Source organism: Gallus gallus, chromosome Z (assembly GCF_016699485.2).
Source record: "Gallus gallus isolate bGalGal1 chromosome Z, bGalGal1.mat.broiler.GRCg7b, whole genome shotgun sequence".
Taxonomy (NCBI): domain Eukaryota; kingdom Metazoa; phylum Chordata; class Aves; order Galliformes; family Phasianidae; genus Gallus; species Gallus gallus.
In genome coordinates this window covers 43,560,451-43,586,417 of record NC_052572.1, presented here as the reverse complement: position 1 = coordinate 43,586,417, position 25,967 = coordinate 43,560,451, and the positions used below count along the sequence as shown (strand labels likewise).

The following is a 25,967-nucleotide window of genomic DNA, read 5'->3' as shown; positions in this document are numbered from 1 at the left end:
ATCTGTGAGTATGAAACAGATCTTTTCCCATTTGCTGTCATCCCACACTCTAATAAAACCTAGAAGATGCTAATCATGTCTGAGTACTTGACAATATCTGAAAATAAATTAAAAAATTCTCTTATTTTTATTTTCTCACATTTTGTATTTCACTTGTTTGTGTCCTGCCCTTGGGCTTTTTCATCTGACTTGAGTCAGGGATTAGTAGCCTTATCATAGAATCAAAGAATTAATTAAGCTGAAAAGGACCTTAAGAATCATCTAGCTTTAAAGTCCCTGCCATAGGCAGGGTTGCCAGTTACTAGATCAGGATGCCCAGGGCCCCATCCAAACTGGCCTTGAACTAGACAGCTTCTTTAGGCATCATGTTCCAGTGCCTCACCACCCTCTGAAGAAACAATTTCCGCCTAACATCTAAACTAATTCTCTTTTCCTTTAGCTTAAAACTGTTCTCCCTGTCACTATCAGATTGTGCAAAAAATCGTTCTCCATCTTTTTTATAAGCCCATTCTATTGAAAGCTTGCAAGAAGATTTTGAAACCTTCTCTTCTCCAGGCTGAATAAGCTCAACTCCCTCTTAGACAATGTGATCTAGTTCTTTAATCCTCTTCACGTCCCTTCTCTGGACTAGTTCAAGCAGCTCCACGTGTATCTTGTGATCTGAGTAAATAGAGCAAGCTAAGGAAGAGAAAACTAAGAGATAAGGTCTTCCCTTCCCTTCCCTTCCCTTCCCTTCCCTTCCCTTCCCTTCCCTTCCCTTCCCTTCCCTTCCCTTCCCTTCCCTTCCCTTCCCTTCCCTTCCCTTCCCTTCCCTTCCCTTCCCTTTCTCCTCCCCTCTCCTCTCCTCTCCTCTCCTCTCCTCCCCTCCCCTCCCCTCTCCTCTCCTCTCCTCTCCTCCCCTTCCCTCCCCTCCCCTCCCCTCCCCTCCTCTCCCCTCTCCTCTCCTCTCCTCTCCTCTCCTCTCCTCTCCTCTCCTCTCCTCTCCTCTCCTCTCCTCTCCTCTCCTCTCCTCTCCTCTCCTCTCCTCTCCTCTCCTCTCCTCTCCTCTCCTCTCCTCTCCTCTCCTCTCCTCTCCTCTCCTCTCCTCTCCTCTCCTCTCCTCTCCTCTCCTCTCCTCTCCTCTCCTCTCCTCACCTCCCCTCCCCTCCCCTCCTCCTCCTCACCTCCACCTCTCCCTCTCCCTCTCCCTCTTCCTCTCCCTCTTCCTCTTCCTCTTCCTCTTCCTCTTCCTCTATATATGTTTAAATTTAGCAATGTGTTTTGGGTTAAACTTAATCTTCACAAGCTGATTTCATGGGTAGACCTCATAGAGACAAATTGTTTTGCATACAAATTTGCTACTCAGTTTAAGAGGCAAATGTAGATTCATTAAGTGTGCTTTATTTCTTCATACGCAGATCTATATACCCAAGTCTCATGGAACAGCATTGTGCAGAGTCATTCAGTTTAGAAGGGGCTTTGAGTTCACATAGTCCAGGGATACTTATAGTCTCTACTTAAACAATAATAAATAAAATAACAGTGATAAATAATTTCTAAGATTTTCAGTTGAAGAGCCTTGTCTAACTGAGTAAGAATTACTTTGTTGACTCACTGAAAAAGTTACTTTGTAAGTGACAAAAAGGAGTAAATTCATACTGAATTTTAATATTAATAAATGGTTACATACATTAAGTACTTGACTTCAGTTTTTACAAGAGTTGCTAGGTATTATCTAAAGAGTTGAGGAGCAACTATATCTTAATTTTTTTTGTTGTTGTTGTTAATTAGGAATAAATTCCAATATTTTTCATTCTTTTTTAGGTGCTGGTGGATGGTCTCCACTTGTGTCCAATAAATATCAATGGCTTCAGATTGATCTTGGTGAAAGAACTGAGATAACTGCTGTTGCTACTCAAGGTGGTTATGGGAGCTCTGACTGGGTAACAAACTACCTTTTAATGTTCAGTGATAGTGGACGAAACTGGAAACAATATCGTCAAGAAGAAAGCATTTTGGTATGTTACTTCAATAATGAGAATTAGATTTCTCCAGAACCCCTAAAATTATTGGAGATGTGTAGCAAGCAAGGCAGTGGAGCTCTGAAAATCAAACTTAAAAAATCTACCTTTAACATTACTCCATTATATGATTCTATGATGAATTCTGAAGATTAGAGTATTACTGTAAAATCTCCTTTTTTCCTTCTATGTATGATATTTTTTCCCCAAAACATTGACTGTATTGATTCCATATCAAACTTGCCTTTTCATTGGAAAAAAAAAAAAAGGATATAAAGATATGCAGAAAGAACCATTTCTTGTAGGCTTCATTTTTGTTCCTCTAATTCCAAGTCTAGATTCTGATCTTGATTTGATATTTGAAGTTTTTTTTTTCACCTATTAACTTTGTAGTTAATAATTTATAAGTGTGACTATGCCCATCACCTCCCATTAATGTTAAGTTTAATGAGAGTAGAAGATTCTCAATAACAGATAGATAATGTCCAAAAAAGATGTAGAACATTAAATTATATCTTTAGACCATGGTTATATCTTTCATTGAACCACAGTGTCTACGGACTGGATTATTGAAATAACATTAGTTTTCTTGTACTCTGATTTTATCCTGTAATCTTCTATTCTTCTATCCAAACAAAGAGCTGATTCATTTTTTGAAATTTTACAACACTTCAGACTTCAATGTTTTTTGCTACAGTTAAATGTGATGTTAAAATGTATTTCATTTTATGCATTTGAATTTTGACCTTTAATTCTAGACGTTCCTGTTATTGTATTGTCAAACCTCATCTATGGTATAATGAGATTATGCAGTGGCTTACTTGTTGCATAATTACACTTCATTTTGGATTTTACTTTGCTTTATACTTCTGCCTCAGACTGTGTTTTCATAATAAGGAGAAATAAGAGTTTCTAATCCATATGCCTATGAGGAGTGAGAAAAGAAAAAGAATCTTCCAAATTAAAGGAACATATGCTATGACAATATTGTCTTTACCCATCTTCAGATAGACTGATAAAAGAAAGCTGAAAGGTGGAGCTGTTTGATGTCTTCAGTGAAGGCATTTTTGAAATACTGCTTTTTTTTTTTTTTTTTTTTTTCTGTGAACAGTGAAATGGTCATTATGTCAGTAAAACAGCAAACAAAAGTTCCTTAAATTGCTAAATGCTATTGCAGACATTTCAGGAGAGGAAAAGTAGACCATTCCGTTCTTCCATTATAAAATTTAATAAAAATTTTATCACCTTAATAATTGCAGTGCAGATTGGAGTTATGGCTTACAGCCAGTGATGAATAATTCAAGGACATAAGCCATACATTTCAGGGATTCTCTATTGATCTTTTATATGCATCTGTATTTAGGAATTCTGCTCCTAGAGAAATGTATTTCCTCCATTCTAAACTAATGCACAGATGTGATCTTTTAATGAAAGTTTTAAATCTTTCTTTGCTTTGCAGATTTTTCTCTGATTGTTGTGTGTTTATGTTAACCCTTCCTAAAAGAAGTGCGCAAATTAATTTCAGGCAAGAACATCCCACATTTTATACCTATTGTGTGTACCTATTTCTGTCTTCTTTTTCATTAAGTGATTGCCCTATCGCAAGATTTCTTACCAGAGGAAGTAATTTCCCTTGATTGCTACTGTGCTTTGGAAAAACATATATATGTGTATATGTATATACTTATATATGCATATATGTACATATATGTATATACGTATATACATATATATATATATGTATGTATATGTATGTATGTATGTATACATGTGTATATGTAGACATTATTAGACATGTACATACATACATATACATCCCAGGTATGTTTGCAGAGTGGGAGAAGGACTCCAGAGTAGCCCTGCTGAGAAGGACTTAGGAATCCTTGTAAATGAAAAGTTTAACACGAGACAGCAGTGCTTGCAGTCCAGAAGACCAACGGTATGTTGAGCTGCATGAGAAGAGAAGTGGCCAGCAGGGCAAGAGATGTGATTGTCCCTCCTTTACTGTGCTCACTTGAGGCCCCATCTGGAGTAATGTATCCAGGTCTGGGGTCCCCAGCACAGGAAAGATGTTGAGCTTTGGAGGGGGACCAGAGGAGAACCATGAAGATGAGCGAAGGGCAGAAAGCACATCTACTGTGAAGACAGGCTGAAGGAGTTGGGCTTGTTCAGTCTGGAGCAAAGATGGCTGAAAGGAGACCTCAGTACAGCCTTCCTCTATTTAAAGGGAGATTATAAGCAGGAGATCAATCAATTTTTTACAAGGGTGTATAGTGATAGACAGGTGGGGAATGGTTTTAAACTAAAGGAAGGAAGATTTAAATTAAATGTCAGGGGGAAGTTTTTCACTGAGACAGTGATGAGGTGCTGGAACAAGTTGCCCAGTAATGCTGTGGATGTCTCATCCCTGGAGGTATTCAAAGCAAGGTTGGACAGGGTCCTGGCCAATTTGATCTACTACTTGATCTAGTGGTTGGCAATCACGAAGGGGATTTAAACTTGAGGATCCTTGAGGTCCCTTTCAACCCAAGCCATTCTAAGATTCTATGATTCTATGATTCTGTGAGAGAGCTGTGATGCTCTTAGTACTTCAGAATACTTCACTGAAGATAAATATTTGTATTTTGCACTTATTCTTTCTACACCTGAGTACATATTTTGTCTACAATTTTACAGCTGCTATTTTTTTCTTTCTTTCCAGAGCTTAGTTTAGAATTTCCTTTTTCATCTTTTGACTTATTTTAATTTTAGATTCTGAAGATTCAGTCATCACTGGGACTTGTTAAACAGTTCTTCAGATGTGGCATGTAACTTTAATTATACTTATCGTGGAGTGATAGAATCATAGAATGGCCTGGGATGAAAAGGACCTCAAAGGTCATCTAGTTTCAAAACTCCTGCCATGGGCAGGGTCACCAACCACTAGACCAGGCTGCCCAGAGTCACATCCAGCCTGGTCTTGAATGCATCCAGGGATACTTCTGGATAGAAGTGATGTGGTGTCTTTCTTCATCCCAAACTTATTCTGCCTCATGGTTATTCCATATCTCTTTCTTTTATAATTTTTTTTTTCACCCACTTTAGGATTTTTACAACTGAGACGGAAAGAGGACTTATGTCCTCATTCAGCATGTGAATGTGATCTAGTTATATAAACTCTTTGGTCAGTGTTAAGAATGGTTTGATGTCTTTGTTAGCTTGAGCTGTATCATGTATCCATACATTTTTTTTCTGCCCACAGCCTACAGAATTATTTATTGTCAGTTTGTTCTCAATTCAAATGCATATATTCTGAAGCTGAGTGAGATGAATCTCTCTCAACTCTGGCTGCTGAATGTGATTAGTCTTCAGTTTTCTACATGATAGGAACTGAGTTATAGCATCCTTGTTTTTTATCCATGCAATGTATATTGGTCTTAGCATTCTCACTGGCAGTTCACTGATCACATAAGTGTGTGCTTTGCTTGCTATCTTACATCAGTAAGTTTATCTTTCATATAGATCTCATTTAGCCTTTAAAATCCTTTAAACACTAAAGATACTTCTGAAAAAAACTGACTCCATTACAGTTACTAGGTTTCTTCTCATAGATCAACTGTTTCCTTAGTTTGTGATAACACTTACTTTGAAAAGTAAATCTTTTAACATTTTTAATAAAAAGTGAAGTATGTTTTTGTATGTGTATATTAATAGACATATATTTTAAGGTCTCTTTTCAATTTCACTTATCTCAGCTGAAGAGAAAATTGAAAGTTTTATACACACACACACACACACACACACACACATGACAGCATTTTCTCAGTCTTCTGATATGGAAGGAATTTACTTCTAACATTTACAATTTTGATGATATGGATTAAAATTTTATAAATGGAGAATTATATGGCATGTATGCATTGCTGCACATATTCCCAACTTCCTCTGTAAAGGATTTGGATCTTAGGGACCTTGAGCTTTTTAGTTGGACCAGAGTGTCCCAGTCCAGCCGTGCCAGTCTACTGCCTTCCCTTCCTGACTTCCTACACCTGGGGATGGAGAGATCTTCCTTAAAAATCATAGAATCATAGTATCACCAAAGTTGGAAAAGAATTCTAAGATTATCCAGTTCAAACATCTACCTATCACCAATATTTCCCACTAAACCATCTTCCTCAGTACGACATCTAAATGTTTCTTGAACACCTCCAGGAATGGTGACTTCACCACCACCCTGGGCAGCCTGTTCCAGTGCCTGACCACTCTCTTCGAGAAGAATTATTTCCTGATGTCCAACCTCAATCTCCCCTGGTGCAACTTGAGGTTATTCCCTCTAGTCTCTAGTCTAGGCTCCAGGGCCTCAATAGCAAATCTATATCTGTAATAGATCTACAAGCTCTGCTCTGCATCCTTGCCCATGAGTACAGTTTCCCAGGTTGTTTTGTTGACTAACTCCCTGATGAGCTGACAGTTAGCTTTCCTAAAATTTGGCATCCTAATTTTACTGTTTGCCTGTCTCATATCCCTCACGAGAGTAAATTAAATCATAGCATGGTCAATACAGCCCAGGCAGCCTCCAATCCTGATGTCACAGATCAATTAATTTGCACTAGTGAGCAATGGGTCCAGTACTGCATTCTCCCTGGTGGGGCTGTCTATTACTTCATTCAGGATGTTATCCTCAGTGCATTCCAGGAGCCTCCTGAATTGCCTACAGCTTGTCATGCTACTTTTCTAGCAGATGGTGGTTGAAGTCCCCTAGCAGGACCACTGCTTGCAATCACGATGCCTCCTGTAGCTGGAGTTAGAAGGCTTCATTGACAAACTCTGCTTGATAATGTGGCCTGTAGTAGACACTGATCATGAGGCTCCCTTTGCTGCCTCTGTCTCTGTCACCCATAGGCTTTCAACTTGCTCATGACTATTTTTTTAGGGACAGCTTTTTGCATTTTATTCCTTCCCTGATGTAGATAGTAACACTCCCTTACTCACCTATTCCTTCTGAACAGCTTGCAGCCATTGATAGCCACACTCCAGTCATGAGAATTATCTCACCAGGTTTTGCTGACAACAGTAGTATCACTGTTTTCTAGTAGTACAGTGGCTTCCAGCTTTTCCCATTTGTTTCCCAAGCTGCATGCATTGGTATAGAGGCACTTAATCTGGGCAGCTGGTCTGGACAGGTTTTTAGAGGATAACTCCTTAATTCCTTTTAAGTATTTCACTTGAGTTTCCTCGTTGCCTTCTCATATTGCCCCAGCAGTTATCTTATATTCATCTTTAATAAATATTCAAGAAATAACTAATGCCATTGTTGTGTTAAAGGGTCAAGGAGTTTGACAGAAAATGAACTCCCTTGTGCTTCAGCTTGTCTTCAGATATCAGAGGGTCTGGAGGTGGCTAGGCTTAGATTTTGAGTGATGCCCAGTTCAGTGCTATTAGTGCTATTAGTCCAGTCACGTTCAATACACTGAGCCATCAGAGCTACAGATAGACCAATAGCATCATTTATCTTTGATCTAGTCCTGTTTGAATGAGCGAACATGGCCATCCTTAAGGAGCTTTGTCACACTCAGTGAGAATTCTCTTGGATGGGCTAATGAACAGCACTTTTGGATTGCCAGTGATAAATACATTGTCTGCAGAGCACATGCAAGTACCAAGAATGCGAATAATGCAGCCGATCACTAACATTTTAAATTATGGAATAACTCCACACAGACTTCTGAGTTTTCCAGGGACATATCTGGCATAACTGAGTATTTGAATCTTACCAAACCAGTGTCCATTTGGTGGCATTCAGATTAGTGCATCAGCTGATTCTAGAAGTCAGTAATGTTCTCCTGACTTTTCTGCAATGGTATTGTCCTTCAAACTCCTCCTCTCCTAAGCTATTTTTATAGCATTTTCTTACTTTCAGGTAGAGTTTGAGTAACTCTGGTCACATATATATTTATTTATATTTATTGCAATTGGTGTGACAGAAAGTGAAAAACTGCTGACTGTGACAGCCATGCAATTTATCAATTCCAAAGTATAGAATGTAGCTACAATACTTACACTCTACTCCACCTTCTGTGCTATATCTCTTAGAGTCAGCATATCAAGATCCCTTGGTACTACCAACAATCTAAGGTTTCAGGTTGTGTTGCTTAGAGAACAATCATGGAACAGACTCCTTGTATACTCACCACATTGCACACTGGCACTTTCTTCAACGCTGTACTTTCTCATAAGAGATGGACATCTCACTAAGTCACATACAATTGTTGTTCCACTTAGTCCACTTCATGACTACAGTCACTCAAGCTTCACAGTATTTACAAGGGGGGTCATGTGTGGTCTTGTTATGAGGATTAGTGATCAGTGGATTCTTTGTCTGTTCACTATTCATGAAGTAAGATGAATGCATCATAGTCATAGTATTTACCACATGCTCTGTTGGTCCCCACTGTTTAACAAATGCCTGTTATCAGTTCCTTCATCCTCCTGTTCTGAGACATTGGTGGTAATTATCTCTGTTATCAAGCAGTGTTATCAGTCCTGAGCAAGGTCTTGGGCATCTCCTCATCTGCTGGAGCAAATCTTTGGGCCTAACAACGAGAGCGAATGTTGAGGTTGGGGGCAGGAGAGAGTACACTACAACAAGTAAAATGTAAATTGTCCTTGCTTGTATTATAGCAACTGGTTTGTGGGGAAAAAAAAAAAAAAGAATGTTACATATAAACACCTAAATAAACCGTATTAAGCTAAGGACGACAAGATGTTCTGAAGATTTACAAGTCCGGTAATATGTAGAAGTGAATGTTCTACTAGAGTTAGAAATTCACAGCTACATTTTCATAATGCAGTTATCAAATAGGTGAATAAGAGTTTTGGAAATCAAGGTTTAATGTGTTAGGATACCTTATTACTTTAAAGGCTACTGCCAACATCAGCTTGTCATTACAATTGGATTCGGGGGGGGGGAGGGGTGGGGGACGGACAGGACGCGGCTCTTGAACAGAACTATTTTCTGACAGTTACAGTGATCTTAAGAAAAAGAACAGAAAATAATTTACAGCTGGCTGTATGTGGGAAGAATGTGGAAAACAGCAAGGTGCTGTTCACTGGGTCTGTCTTGTTCTCAATCAGAGAATTTGTGCTATAAAAGTCTGAACATGAGCCTTTTTTTCTAATACTCACAAGTATCAGAAAAAGGCAGTACTGCTACATTTACATGATTTTGTAAATTCAAATAGCATTTTCTTCTTTTATTTAGACCACTGATTATCTTTTATCTAAACACAGTGGTAAGGGCATATTATTTTCAACAAAAATCAATCACTGTGATAGATGCTGATTTTTTTTCTACTTACTGTTTGACCTAAGGTCAATAAAATTATAATCATCACTTGATGGAAAATACTCTAAGAAATATTAATTATAACTAGAAACTAGATTGCCTCTCAGATTTAGTTGTTCTAGTGTGACACTACTATTTTTAAACTGAAGTTTTAACCTGAGTAGATATAATATCCAAAAGTGTCTTATGATAGAAAAAAAAAATGTGATAATGAAATTTCTACACAGATATTTTTAGGTAGGTTCCAAGTGACTTAAAGAAATCAAGCTAGATCTAAAGAAAGCAGAACAAGGGGGAACAGTTTTAAACTAAAAGAGTAGGAGGCTGAGATTACATGTGAGGGGGAAGTTTTTCTCTGAGAAGATGTTGAAGTTCTGCAGGAGGTTGCCTAGAAAAGTTGTGGATGCTTCACCTCCAGAGACATTCAAGGCCAGACTAGATGGAGCCCTGGTCAGCCTGATTTAGTGATCTGTGTCAGAGGAGTTGGAATTGGAGGCCCTATGAGGGCCCTTTCAAATCAAGTCACTTTACGATTCTATGACACTATGAAAATATTTTATCTTCAAATTGTTTTCTGAAGGCTTGTTCAACTAGTGAGAAGTAGCACACTAATTCAAACTCTTTCCTACTTACCCCCACCACTCTTTCAGATAGAGCAAAAATATTTTCAGTGATGGTCATCAGATCTCATTTATAAGTGTCTCTACATGCCTATTAAAATTGCAGAGCTAACCAAAAAGAAATCTATGGTTTTTTCCTATAAACAATCTGGTCATTGAACTTCAGTGAAATTCTCAAATTTATTTTCAATTTATATAGTTCTAAATATGACATTGCGTTGGCCATGACTCTGTAATATTTTATTACCTTTTAAGACTATTTATATCTGTACTATCTTAACATTTCCCTTTTAGACACTATGAATTCCTTTAGAAATCATTCTAAACTTTGACATTATGAAAATTAGATATACAAAGATGTATGGCCTCAAGTTGCACCAAGGTAAGTTTAGGTTGGACGTTAGGAAACACTTCTTTACAGAAAGGGTTATTAAGCACTGGAATAGGCTCCCCAGGAAGGTGGTTGAATCACCATCCCTGGATGTGTTTGGAGCGGTTTGGATGTGGTGCTCAGAGATATGATTTAGCAGAGGGTTGTTAGAGTTAGGGTACTATGGTTAGGCTGCAATTGGACTTGATGATCTTTGAGGTCCTTTCCAACCCGAGTAATTCTATGATTCTATGATCTTGTTTCAAATGCATATAAACTCCGTAGTAAACCTGCTGTGTTTCAAAGAGTGTATAATTGGAAAATTCAGCCTGAATGATTAAGTAGTGCTTTGGCAAGGAGTTACTGGTTATTATCTAATGACAAAAAATGATTACTTTTTGGCCGATGTCTGATTGTTACTGTTTCTTTTCTCAGCCATTTCTTTTATCCTAAGAATACGAAGGCTTTCTTTTAAATAATCTGCAAAGGTATACTTCAGTGTACTTCTGAATCTTTCCCCTGTAATCACTCAGACTATGACAACTGAAGTTATAGATCTGGAAGTTATGATGTTAGGCATTATGTCCTTTTGTATTTTATTTCTTCTGTGGACTTTCATAATTGGAAAGTGTGATAGGAGGGGTGTATACACATACTTAAAAGTTGAAATGCTTCTGAACAGAAACAAGTTGGGAGCTCCAGAGAACATATAGACTGCCAAAATCCTATTTCCATTAGGAATCTGATTTTATCGGTATTATTTTGATTTTTTCAGGCAAATGCCTGGCTTTATGTTTTACCTTGCTACTTCCTGTTCCCTGTGACATAAGATTGAATAGGTAATTATTTCCCTGCTGTATAATCAATTCTGCAAGAGCTGTTTAGTCTGTAATAGCATGCTACACTTTGAGCCCATACCTAAACATTAATAATAAATGTTGATAAATTCTGCCTTCTAATTTTCTCATGTAGTTAAGATCTGCACAGTAACTTGAAATCAACATCTAAACACCATTATGCTTTGTGAGTTTAAGTTTTTTAAGTATGTTTCTTACTGGCCAAATATAGCCTAAGTATAGGATCAATCACTTATCTGTAAAAGAGTATATAATAATAAATTATACAGGGGGAAGAACACATCTGAGAATACAGATAAAACTTCTGTTGAATTTTGTGGTATGTAATTCTTAGTATGAATATCTTATTTTATCCCCTATGTGTATTTCTTGCTTAGATTCAGTGTGATCATATGTTCATAATCTGGGAATACTGTGTCAGCAATTCCATGGAATTTATTAAAATTTTGCCAGCTTAACGTATTTTCTATTCATTGTTAGTAATAAATAAATAAATATTCATTTAAGAACAATCAAATGTAACAACTTATCTATCAATAATGTGTAGATTTTTGTTGACATATTTTGTAACAGGAAGTGACTGTTATTATTCCAGTCACCAAGTCTGTAACTACTAGTAGCACACATTTCCATGTACAATAAGAAAATCACTTCTCATTGGTAGGTCAGTAGTTAATCCTTTTATTTTTTTTATTGGCAGACAATGCCATTTTCTATCACTTACTTTCACTTACTTTAAAGATCATAGGGAAGTAGGTGTAATATTGGTTTTATTGTACATTACATCTCTTGTATCTCTCTATTTTTTTTCTTGAGTGTAGACAAAAGAGACATGCTAGTAATTAACATAGTGGCATGTTAAAGATGTCAAATTTCTTCGGATAATACTATTGAAATGATGTATTTTATAGTATCACCTTATGGAAATTATAGAAAAAAATCTGAGGGCTAGAATTGTAATATATTTCTAGGTAGGTGGAGTTATCCTGGGTTTTGAGGTACACAAAATATTTTAAAAATTGAGTTTTGTCATGTTCTATTGTCTGCCTCGCATACAGTCAAAACAGGTTTTTTTGTTGTTATTTAGTTTGTAAGTTGAGTTAGCATACTAACTACAACAGTGGTGAACAGTGGTGAACCCTCTACATTGCCATGAAATACATAGCTATGAAAAGGAGATGATGAGAAATACTTGGGTTATATACTCAAAAAATACAGGTAGATAAAGATTCTATACAAATCTTTTCTTAATATTATTTTATTATTATTATTAGAGTGGGCAAAACATCAAATACTAATTTTTCCACATGGAAATGATCAGTTTCCATAGGCATTTTTTTTCCTAAGATTGATGATCACCATAAAACTGATGGCATGTAGCTTAACACTTAAGACATTATAAATAAATTACTTGAAGCATTGTCTTACTTTAACATTTGTTCAGCAATCTGCTTTAAGTTTATTCACATTAAAAAAATAATTCTACGTTACTACCACAAACATTAATCTAATGTTATTTAAATTTATGTATATATATATAATATATATAGAGAGAGAGAGAGAGGGAAAGATGGAGGGAGAGAGAGAAGGAACTGAAAAGATTCTCCAAAAAAAAGTCCAAGAGAAGGAAAACATTTGCTCATCAAATTCTGTGTGGAACCAAGATTGAAATTACAGTAAATAAATGCCTGCTTAAAAAAGTTTACATACAAGTTTTCATTCTTATTGGAAAATATAATTTAAACTGAAACATCCAATTGCTAAATAAGAAAGAGGCAAAAGCAAGGTAATTATTCTTCGAATTTTGCATATGTTTTAATTTCAAGCAATTCAAACCCTGAGATTTATTAGTACTTTATGAAAGGCAAACTAGAGAGTTGCTGAGAGTCAAATAAGTTGAAAAGAGCCCAAGGTTATTGTCTTATCATCTTTGCTGAGGATGTGGTGTTCATAATTATTATTATTATTTTAACTAAGATTAAGTAGCCATTTAATTATAGAAAAATATCCAAATGCAGTAGGAATTCAAAATTCTTGACTTTAGACAAAGCTAATTTTTGTAGACGTTGTTGATGTTGTTGGTTTTGTTAGTGTAACACTGCTGAAGTCTTTTTCCTGGAATTAAGAACATCCATAATTCTTTGTTTCCTATGAGGAACTTAGCCTAAACTGCAAAATTTATATAATAAGAAGTATTTCTTCAGACCCTAGAGTACCAGTGAAATCATATAAGTGATACGAAGAAAAGAACTGAGGAGCACCATAGTATAAGACCACGTGAAATTTACTGGAACTAAGCTCTTATAAAATTTGATTTTTTCTTTTTCTTTCTTTTTTTTTTTTTTTTTTTTTTGAATTCTCAGTCATCAAGAGTTTTACACAGACTAGAAATAAAATTGAAACTATGAAATGTTTGAGCCATTGTCCCTAGTTTTTTCATATCTCATACTGGTATTTCATCATCATAATTAGCTTTCAGGTCACATTGGAAGCTTGTGCTTTATAAATCACTTTCTAAATGTGGATTTGAGATTTTTTATAACTTAGCTTCAACTTGCTATTGCCACTTATATTTCTTTATTTTTATTCTACTAATAATTTGCTTTATTTCTATGAACAGAGTTATTATTAAATTATCAAAATTATTATTGAATCTTGGCATGAGAGTTATACATATGGAGATTTTCCTTTCTTTTTCAAATGACTTTTTGATTTTTTTTTTTTACAGACGTTTCCCTCCCCACACCCTCACATTTCTATTAGTTCTTATTTCCTATGTTCTAGGATTACACATGATTCAGAAATTAATTAAAAAAATAGTATGATGTGAAAAATTTAACACAGGAACTAATAGATATTTACAAGTTCATATAGGAAGCTAAATCCTTCTTTACTACAAATCTCTGATAAAGAAGATCTGTAGATATGTTCAGTTGTGAGATCTGATTGCCCAAGACCTCCTCCAGCATGTTAAATTCCTGGGTTGTAGTAGTGGAGCTATATTTTCACTTCGTCTTTCTCAACCTATCATTCCATGTTGTACAATAGACATAGCTGCTAGATGATCCCTTCAGAGCCAGTTTTTCATACTTGCCGATCTAGACAATGAATCAACAAAGCACACTGCTGAGGTTGTGAGATGGATAGATCAGAGGTGTTGTTTAAATTAGGAAGTAATTGACGCAGCCGCTCCCTGCACCAACGACCCCTCACCGCTGGACCCTGTCCGAGGAGAGAGACAAAGACATGGATGCTATGGAGTCAGCTCTCAGTCTATTATCTTAGCTACATAAATTTATAGTCCAGAAGAATTCCCGCATGCACGCACACCCATACACCCATTGCACAACCCCATGTGCCAACCATCCCCCCTAATTAGCGAATCATTCAAGATGTGTTCTTACTGTCTTTAGCTTGTTGTGCAGCCAGCCTGTTGTGTAGCAGTTTCGCTGCAGCGTCCTTGACCGTATCTCCAAAAGTAATAACTTATTTTCAGTGGCAAGAAAAATATATTTGGTATCTGCATTCCTCTGTTGACTGTTCAAAATCCAGTGGTGTTATTTTATTAGAAAGCATGATGGAAAATTGCTGGAGACATTCACTGATTAATGGACTAATATGGTTAATCCAGCAAAGTGTTCATATTTTAAGGTCTATAACAAAGCTTTGGAACAAAATACTATTAAAAAAAAAAAAAATCTGCTCTGCACTTCCATCCATTCCTTTCCTTTAGATCCACTAATCCATCAAAAATTCCTATGAATGTCCACATCTCTTCCTATCCTACTGCACATAGTACCCAGGAAATGTTTCTCTCTTTTTTTTTTTTAATACCAACACCATAAATTTTGTATCATTTTTCTGATCTTATTATGTTATTCCATCATAGATACCTTATACACCGATTGCAGATTTTTTTAGGCTTACTTTTTAAAATGTGGCGTTTACATGAAGATATATGCTAATTGCTGGTCAAGAAAGACTTGTTCTTTTTCTTGCTTATGATCAGAGTTCTAAAAAGCATTTGAAGTCCTTAGTCTTTTATCTGCCAAATCTGGGGAACTGGTAGCAGTACTGCCTTTCCAGAGTACATCTTTTTCTAAAAAACATTATTGTCAGGGCTGCCTTTAGTTTGTGGCAACAAATGCTAGGAGATGTGTGTTGTTTTTGTTGCTTTGTTTTGACAGATTTCCTGTTAATGGGAATAGAGTTATCATATTATATTTCCTCCCATCATAAGAAAAACAGATCAATTATAAATAGCAAACACTACATTTTTACCTTTCTTTTTGCAACTTGATACATTTGATTAAAAAAAAAAAACTATCAAAAAGAAACAAATAAATAACCAAAAATATTTTAAGAAGCCAACAATTCACTACTACCAAATTATAAATGTGCTAATGAATTGTGGTATTATTTAGATGACCAAAGCAGCTTATAATCAAAAGTAATTTCCACTGTGCGCTGTGGAAGTAAAATTGAAACTGCATACAGTAGCTGTATGGTAGTAGATAGCTTACAGCATGAGTGTACCTCTTGATTTCCTGGACCTCACTGTTTCACAAAGAAATGTCTTGGGCAGCATATAAAATACCTTAGTCTCTCTGAAAGTAATGCCTCCTCTTTGTTTCCATGAAAATCACAAATAGATACAAAGAACGCAATAGCACCACTGGACAGAGCAAATTCTTAGCTACAAAACAGTCTTTTTCAGCATAGTCTTCATCAGTATCTGTGCATTTTTTACCAATGATAAGCAAGGGCTGCATGCCACGAGTGTAAAAATATGCACCTGTGGACATGACCTATTGTTGCTGTTGCCACTATTGAAACACACCAACCACTGCCTCACTGTGCTCACATCCACTATTTGGTTTCCATCAATCTTCAGTGACATCAATGAATATCATCACATGCTGTTTTTTCCTCATGAAGAAATTCAGTGACACACCTTTGCTTCATATGCTCTTTCATGTTTGATGCCATTTTGTCAGACTGCCCCTCTGCTGCCCACTGTCACATGGCAAGAACATGTAGTAGAATTCTGATGGAAGGGTTCAACCTATACTGTCATGCCACCAGTGTCCATCTCTGACATTCTGGGCTGACATCATAAAACAGGAGGCATTACTATGAGAGCAGCTTTTGTATATAATATAGTTAACGCATATAAGCAATAAAACATATCTATTAAACATATTTTTATTAAAACATAAAAAGAACAACATAAACAAAACCTTAAACTAGTTGGCTATTTGACCTAGTTATTGTGAAACTAATGTTCAATATCTGGTTTGATGGAAGTCGTTGCAATTCTTAGTGACTTCCCAAGGTATTCGTTCAATTTTTGATGAAATTTTACTCTTCCTATTCTACATCCTTGGAAACAATTTCCAAATGTATGCACTGCCAAAAAGTGTCATAAATAAGGTGTGATTGTGAAGCAAGGGATGTTTTTGTCCATTAAGAGAGATGCTATAAAAGTCTAGTAAAGATATAAAGATTTTTGACGTGAATATCTGATTGCAACTCTATACATTTCATTTGAAAATTCACAGGTAATGTATTTATGTCACCTGGCTGAGGGGTTGCAAATATACCAAAAAACTGATTATTTGTTTGCAATCTAGAAATCTGTCCTGAAATTCCCTTATCAAAATAGAATGCACAGCCACATATTTTTCATAGGTCTGCATTTATCCAATGTATCAAAATGTATAAAATTATTTACTATAACTTGAGTTGGCATTGCACTGTGCCCTCCCTGCACACTGGTTTCAGCTCAGATAGTGCCAATCACATACTGATATTTGGTTGTCACTGAGTGGTGAGTGTGCATTTGAGGTCAGCTGGCCCTCTTGGTAGGGATGAGCCACCACCACGATGGCATGGGACAGGACAGGCAGTGCCATGCTGCATGCAGCCCCTCGGCTATGGCTTAGATATGTCTGGCTTATATTTTGGAATAACATAAGGTCTTGCATTTTCTACTCCGAAAGGTGTCTGTTGGCTATTTTTCTCTCTTATTCTATCCTCCCTTCCCTTCCTTTTCCTCTTTACTTATTTAAATCTCATCTGTACACCTTAGAATTTTATTCGTACTTCTCAATGCAGGGAATTAGTTAATAACTGTTCTAACTATTCTTCAACGTATCTGTTCCTTTTTTTTTACTACCTCTATATTTGCATATTTTTTTAACAATTGTAATTGATATACTGTTTCAAGTTTTGCAGAGCTTTTTTGGGTTTCTCTACTGAGTGTGATTTAAGTTTTTGTGATAATCCTGTGTGCCCTTCTCTGGGAGATGTGTGCCTACCATACTATAGCAATGTAAGTAGGGACAATGCTTTTGCTCCTTCAGAGAAAGATTTGAACTCATGAGCAATTATTTGATAAGGATTATTCTGGCAAAAAATAGTATGACTTTTGCTTGTAACTTACCTTCCTGACTCAGAAGTTAATATTGTACACTTGAAATCAATATATACACTCAAGTCAGCAGAGACTTTTGAACTGTGTCAACACAGGCATAGTTAAAAAGCTGTATTAATAAAAGCTTCAACTACATTATCCTATTATATAAGTAATTTGTTTATCATTCTAATCCAAGAATACTTTATAGCAAAGGAGGTTTCTGTTTCTTTGTTTTTGAAATTATTATCAACAAAAGAGATTTTTTATAGTAAACTAATAACAAGAAGACAGTGAAGATAATGTGTCCTACCAAACTAATTATTTTTCCTGCCCATCCCATTCTGGGATTAGAACAAAACCCCTTCATGTCTTTATTTTATTTTGATATCTACAAATCAAGTCAGCTGCTTCTAGTGCAAAACTCTTCATATTCTGTGTAGAATACATTATGAAAGTTTTAAGTTATTACTGTAGAGAAGAAATTAGAGGAAAAAGAACTCCTATGTCTGTACAGGCAAAGTACAAGTGAATTCTGAGCTCCTCATAAATATAATTTTGCAAGAATAAAAGGATAAACATAGTAACTATGAAAATTTTAGGTCCACTTTTTACAACCTCCTACATCTTATTTTTCATAAAAGTAGTAAAATGATGGGTTTTCTTAGGTTGGGAACCTTATGGCTTTTGGAAACAATTTGTAATGAAAAGTTCCCTGAAATTAATTATATGTCATTTATTCAGTTTAGCTCAAGGTCTTGCAAAGTTTTCTCCTAGGTAAAAGTATTTTGCTGTGAATGAATGCAAGTTACACATATACTAAGAAGGCTAAATTATTTTAATCTATATGTAAATTCAATTGGAATATATGATGGTTATCTTTTATTATGTTACTGATACAACAGAAAACATGTTCATTACTATAACAGCTGAGAGGCAAAATTATTAGTGGATAAAACTGTTCTTCATTAAATTTGAAATGTATCATGCAAATGAAAATCATGGTGCTATTGTTAAAAATAAAAATAAAAAGAGAGCAAAAAGAATGTTTTCCTCTTAGTGACAGCAACTGTTTAATAACTTAATCAGACAGCACATTACTTAAATTGTACAAAGCCAATGCACTTACATAATGAAAAAAAAAATATTTTGGGGAGAGTTTTGGGAGAACGCAAGAAGAATTTTTAGGTTGTGTAGGCCTGTAGGCCAAGAATTTTACCTTTTGTGCAAGTAAATTTCCCATGTTATGTGTTATTATCAAACTGCTTTTCCTTTGTTTTCTTTATAAAGCTAGAGTTAACTTCAGTATAAAAATGCAGAGGATACAAGTGAGAAACATCAACACAAGACTGTGGGTCAAAATATATACATATATTTATTTTCAGACTTCTCAAACAAATTATTTCCCCTTTTCTTTTGGGAATAGCTCAGAATCTGTTTTCTTACAGATATTTTTTCCTACTTTTCTTTTGGACATATTTGAATTACCAACCATATCCCTTTTGTAGGTTGTCCAAAAAGAGAGACTTTCAAGAAGTGTGTAGATGTGGCCCTTAGGGACATGGTTTAAGGGGTATGGTGGTGTTGGGTTATACTTAGACTAGATGATAGCAGGAAAGAACAAAACAAGCAAACTAACTTAAATTATAATTTTAGCTACCTTAAATTATATGCTGATTACTTAAACTAAAAATTGCTTAAAACATATGAGTACAGACCTCCAGGGCACATTCACCTACTGCTCCTCCACAGGTTCCATGTGGAGATCTGTTCTGTGCGGTGCCCATGGGTTTCATGCATACAGCCTACTCTGCCATGGCATTTCCACAGACTTCAGGGAACTTCTTCTTTGTTCCTGGAGCACCTGCTGACCTTGTTCTACATTGACACTTGAGTCTGCAGAGCCATTGCTCTCAAGATTTTTTCACTCCTCTTTGCCAGCTGAGGTTGTCCAGCTCTTCTTTTTTTCCCTCATTTCTTACATATACTCCCTCAATCAATATTATTGATTTGTACAGCTCTAGCCAGTTGTGGTTACATTTTGGAGCCATCTATATCTGACACTGGACAACTTCTGCACTCTGCTTACAGAGGTCAGCACTGCAATCTCAACATTATCAAAAACTTGTCATATGAGCTTAATACATATGACCTGACTTTAGTGCAACACTACTTTGCTTTTTGAAGTAATAAATAAATAAATAATAATAAAAAAATTGCTTTTCTGTGATTCCTAATAATGTGCTCTGAAGATAATTTTGCAGGATAATGGTAATGTCCTGAGTAATCCCCAGGACTCTAAGAAATGAGGCATATGGAATTTAAATGAAATCATAAATTGTCACCGTTACTCATAAAAATGTTATTAGTATGAAAGAAGAATACACTTTACTACCATTAACTAGAGTAGAAATAGAAGGCCCACAGAATCTCTATGGCTTAAAGAATCAATCTTTTAATTGGGAAAGTATTAATTTAGCCTAGTATACCAGTCACCCTTGAGTCATCTCAGAGCCATTTGTAAGCTTATCTTCAAAGTGCTTTCAATAGATGGTGAGCCATTCCTCTTAGAGATAATTCTTCTGTTCTGTTCAAACTGGCAGGAGATTTCATGGTTTGAGATACAGATAAAATACAGTCAGAAGGGTGGAAGCTATACATAGTAATATGAAATAGTCTTCAGTGAAACATAATATTACTTGTGTAGCATGCTGCTTGTAGTAACTGTTATAGCTGGCTGCTTTGCAGAAACTGTTTATCAGTGCTGGGGAATAAAATTCAGCTGTAGCTAATTCCTTTTGTTTCCTAAAGGTAAGTTGAATAGCCTACAATTGTAAGTCCTTCATACAGAATGGACTTCTTTATAGGGACTATTCTGTGAAGGAGTCATCAGAGATTACTTTTCCCTGAAGTCTTTTGAAATCTTTTGTTACTGTAAATTTTTTTTTTTTTTTTTGACCTTTAATTCAACATGCAGTATTTCTGATAAATTGTCATTTATTTTGTATGTATTTCTGCCCTTGCAGTAACAAACTATTCTTGTAATTATATTCATGTATATAAATATAATTACATCAACATATATTCTGTTACTACAAATCAAAATTTCTAAAAATCAAATGTTTTGACACAGCAAACTGTGGTGTCACGGAGTTACCTAGATAGATCTGTGCCCGTGACAGGGGGGCAGTAGGCTTGCGGGCCCCCCTCCCCCCTGACTTCCCGAGAAAAAACGAAGCGGTGGCAACAATCTAAGAAGGAGAACTTATTTTACTAACTATGATGTTGGGAGGCAAGATGACACGATACAATACAATCTAATTGGGAGTAAGTATAATAAACCAAATGAAATGAGGGAGAGAGAGCGAAAGAGCGATAGAGAGGGAGAGAGAGAGAGAGTGAGAGAGTTTCCGAAACCGAAAGCCTTACTTGATGAAGGCGCCCGGCTTGGAAAGCACACCCACTCCTCTCCCGGCAGCAAGCGAAAGTGAAGAAGCACCGCGCGCAACCAGATGACATATCTTCCATGATGTGTCTTCCTTCTCTGACCGTGAGGTCCTCTGGGATACGTAGTTCTTCTCTTTTGTCCATGATGTTATGATGTGGAATACCAATAGCGAAGTTACAAAACCATGACATGTGGTTTTGTGCATTTATTTTCATGGTTTGCAAACATATATCGTGCATTATTAACTTTAGAATTGGTTCACAACGAAATTGGATTTGGTAGTCATTCTGTTGGTTTCAAAATACTTCTATGAAGAGAATTGTTATAGTGCATCCGATAAGATGAAGTTAATAATTAGATTAGTAAGATTTGATAAAGACCTTGGATGTAGAGAAAAAAGAAGAACACATCACTGTGTATGTCATTTTCACTAGGTATCTAATTTTCAGTGTATATGCCATATAAACATAGAGTGATAGAATGGCGTAGATTGTAACGCACATAGGCATGGCTGCAGACAACTAGATCAGGTTGCTGAGGGCCCCATCCAGTCTGGCCTTGAAAACCTCCAGGGATGGGGCATCCACCGCTTCTCTGGGCAGCCTGTTCCTGTGCCTCACTGCCCTCTGAGAAAATGAATTTCCACCTACTATCTTATCTTAATCTCCCCTCTCTTAGTTTAAAACCTTGTTATATCTCTATCAGATCACGTAAAGTCACTCTCTCTCCTAGTTGCAAGCTCCATCCAATAATTGGAAGACCACAGTGAGATCTCCCCAAAGCCTTTCCTTCTCCTGACTGTACAAGCCCAACTCTCTGAGCTTGTCTTCTTAAGACAGGTGCTCCAGCCTCCTGATCACCCATGTGGCCCTCTTCTGGAATGTTTCCAACAGCTCCATGTGTAAATTTGTGCTAGGGTCTGTTGTTCCCACTTCTGAGGTGCGTTCCACTGGGGGCTAGCGATCTACCCTTGCTAGGGCCATTGCTACACAGACACCAATATGAGGATATAGCAAATGGCATTTATTACAGTGTAGTAGCTCCTTAAATACACACCTTGCCTTGTCTACACTCCCTAAGCACGCGTCATATTTAAATCACAGAGCAGGGGAGGTCCTATTGCATCACATCCCGATTCCCCATTAATACCTACTACAACATTTCCCCCTCCCCCTGCTCGGTAAAGCCTTGCCCCGTTACAATGTGACTGCAGTTTATTAACCAATACCCACCAAGATCGCCAGCCTAGGACACGGAGGGGATGGTAGCTATGTTGGGTCTTTTAAGCTAGTCTACTTGCTACAGCATATGGCGGTTATATTACATATAATAAAATTACAGGCAAGGCAACTATAAGTACCTTAGTTGCTGCCGTAACCTGAGTTTTTTCCGTTTTCCGTAGCCCTTCCCAGAATTTATACATAGGCACAACATACATTGCATTGTGACGCACATTAATATAAGTACGATCATTATGATGACACAAACGATGAAGAGTTGCTTCAGCCATGTGAAGTCAGGTTACCAACTCATGAGCTTCTCCCACAAGTCCCGGAATCCAAATGAAGTATCGTTCATGGACACTTGATGGAGTAATTTAGTCCGTTCCCATATTGCTTGTATGTCCATCTCTACCCTCTGAGTCTTATCAACATAGGTACAGCAGCTTTGGTTTACTACCATACAGACTCCTCCTTCTTTGGCCGTTAAGAGGTCTAATGCCATCCTATTGTGTAATACCACCTTGCTAAGTGTAGAGACTTCTCCTTGTAATGTCCTGGTTGCATCAACGGTGGCATTTTCTATTATTTCCAAGGTAGCTGAAATGTTAACAGTCACTTTCTCTAACTCACTCACCCCAAAAGATGGGATGAACCATCTAGCAAAACTGTGGAAACCAGTAGGTTTCTGTACTAAAGGGTTCAGAACCCTCCGCACACTCCTCCAATGTGTTCGTAGGATTCCAGGAGAAAGTGCCAATCGATTATGCCAGACAACGTTCAGAATGAGGGCTCCCAAGGTGAAAGAGCCACTCCAATCAGATGGTACGCTTTTCCTTGCCCAGCCATCCCCACACAGCCACCATAGACCTTTGGGAGGACATCCCAGTGGGGTACCGCCAGGATTGCTCAAGGCCACCGCTACCGGCCTAGGGCAGTGCTCTGAGCCCGGGCACCAAGTAACGTTCACTGCTGAAAAATGACCCACACTGTAGCTGCCATTCTGCGCCAGGACAATAGTATCGTTCGGCCATGGGGATAGCATCTCAAACCTCGGAGAGCTAGTATTCAGATAACAAGCTACGTCTGGTTTCACGACCTTGGTGGTTGAGAGGGCAAGGGGTCCTGAAAACTCCAGCATAATGTTTCCCCGCTAGGGAGCAGGGATGCATGCCCCGCTGGACCACACGAAGCCCGCACAGACCAATACAAACTTTCGCCATGCCCCATTTGCACTATGTCCCATGGCCAGCTCCAGTTTCTGAATGGCATTGGAACTCCTAGCAAGGGGAATTCCATCATCCCTCCCCTCGGTAAGGCAGTACAAATCCAACAGTCTGATAAATTGAAACGTTGGGCCATTACCTGTGTAACGTTGATATACCCGTTGCTTTCCCAGGCCTGAGCAGTACCGATACTATAAGCAAAAGCGAAAGTGTTGCATACTTAGCAGGTACTGCAGTCTTAGCAGGAGCTTTCAGGAGCGACTCCTTTTTTTTGTTCTCTTGTCTCCACTGTCTGTGGTTTAGGCCTCCCCAGGAGCCAGACCTGTTGTGGAGACCCCTGATCGGTCGCATGCGCCCTCAACTCTGTAAAAGGACATCTGGGTTGAGTCAGCCAGACCGGATACGGCGGTGGGGGGTGGGTCAGGAAATGGTCGCCATCTTGTCCTCCTCCACCCAGCATGGTTGGAGTGGTCGGCGTTGGTCGAATGGTGTCATTCGAGCATCTGCAGGTTACAACGCTTCCCACCCCGTCTTCGCTCTCCGTTTGCCCATTATCCTGTGGAGCGTTAACACCCTTCTGGCTCTCCCTCAGACTCTCCTCAGTACCCCTGTTAGTTGTAGGTGCACACCCTGCTCCTTCCCCAGCCGGGGCGAGCCCAAGAAGCTGCCAAGCAGCCCCCGTTATCTTCCCCTCCTCCTTTGCCACTTTAAGTATCCTTAACATCAAACCCCATGTCTTAAGTTCCGTGCCTGATTGCGCGCTCATAGTGTGGTGCGCAAGCACCAAAGTAATTTCATCCCACCTCTGGGGATTTAAAATATCACTGGGGTCACCCAACACCCCCTCCCGCTCTAACCGGGACACTACAGTGGCCACTTCCTTCTTAGAAGGCATATCCTTCCCGCCGTAGTCCTTATCCAATTGCAAAAATACCTTTATAACTAACTCCATCCTCCTGGCCAGGAGCAGATCCTTCACCGGATCTCAGGCAACACCTGCCTCTGGGGACATCGGGGAGCGATGGACCGATTCTTCCTCACACAGGGCACCATTTTGTTGTTCCCGCTTCCGAGGCGTGTTCCATTGGGGACTAGCGATCTACCCTTGCTAGGGCCATTGCTACACAGACACCAATATGAGGATATAGCAAATGGTATTTATTACAGTGTGGTAGCTCCTTAAATACACACCTTGCCTTGTCTACGCCCCCTAAGCACACGTCATATTTAAATCACAGAGCAGGGGAGGTCCTGTCACGTCACATCCTGAGTCTCCATTAACACCTACTACAACAAGGGTCTCAAGTCCTGGATGCAGTACTCCAGGTGAGGTCTCATGAGGGCAGAATAGAAAGACACAGTTACCTTCCTCGCCCTGCTGGCCACTGCTCTTTTGATGCTGCAGTCCTCTGGTCTGCGGGAATACACTGCTGGAACACATCCAGCTTTTTGTTCACACAACTCTTTCTTCACAGGGCTTCTCTCAGGGAGCTGTTATCCCATTATCTATACAGATCTGAGATTGCTTCTAGCCAGTGGCAATACTTTGCACTTGGCCTTGCTGAATCTCACTATGTTCTCCTAGGCCCATTTATCACTGTTTCTGCAGGTCCCTTTGGATTACATCCTTTCCTTTTGTTGTACCAACTGCACCACTCAGCTAGGTGTCATGAGTAAACTTGATGAGTACATACTCAGTCCCATAGATAAAGCTTATTGAAGAGCAATGGTCATAGAACTGTAGAATTATTTGAGTTGGAAGGGACTACTAAATGTCATCTAGTCTCCTGCAATGCATCTCCTGCAATGAACAAGGACATCTACACCCAGTTCAGGTTGCTCAGTGCCCCATCCAGCCTTGTCTTGAATATATCCAAGGATGAGGCATCCACTGCCTCTCTAGGCAACGTAGTCCTCTGATAGAAATAAAAATCTGAACTGGAAAGGCATCTCCACACACTTTATCTGCAACTTTCCAAAGGAGTGACAGAAGAGAAAGATCTTGTTTTAGGAGTAAGTCTTTGTTTACAGTTTTCTTAGGAATGTGAATCAAGTAAATTTACTCAAGTTACAAAAACTTCAGGGATTTCTTTATCATATAAAATAGGTTGATCCTACCAGTTTTGTACACAAAAAAAAAGTGTTAGCATATTGCATGTAGACAAAAATAGTAACTATGAGTTATTGTGGGAAATACATTTTGGAAACAATTTAATGAAGTCTGAAATTTGATCAAATCCCAGCTTACAGTGTCTGTTGTATGTTAAATATGTAAACAAATTCCAGAAAAAAAACATGCTTTGTCTGATAAAGTTTATGAATTTGTTCTCAGCTTGTTTCAGTCCATTACTACTCTTTCTCAGAAGCTATTTTTCCTAATATACAACCTGAATGTCCCCTAGTACAACTTATACCATTGCCTGTCATTGCATCACTAGTTATCTGCAAAAATAGGCCAACCTTCCCCCCACACACACACTACAGCCT

At 37.9% G+C, this 25,967-nt stretch overlaps 1 protein-coding gene across 1 annotated transcript in view; it reads left to right on the top strand.

Annotated features, from left to right (window-relative positions):
- CNTNAP4 (contactin associated protein 4) overlaps nucleotides 1-25,967 on the top strand; it is a 221,285-nt gene that overhangs the window by 80,044 nt on the left and 115,274 nt on the right. The window contains exon 3 of the mRNA XM_428089.8: nucleotides 1,804-1,997. Within this exon, the coding sequence (XP_428089.5) occupies nucleotides 1,804-1,997 (194 nt within the window). The remainder of the gene's footprint in view (nucleotides 1-1,803; nucleotides 1,998-25,967) is intronic.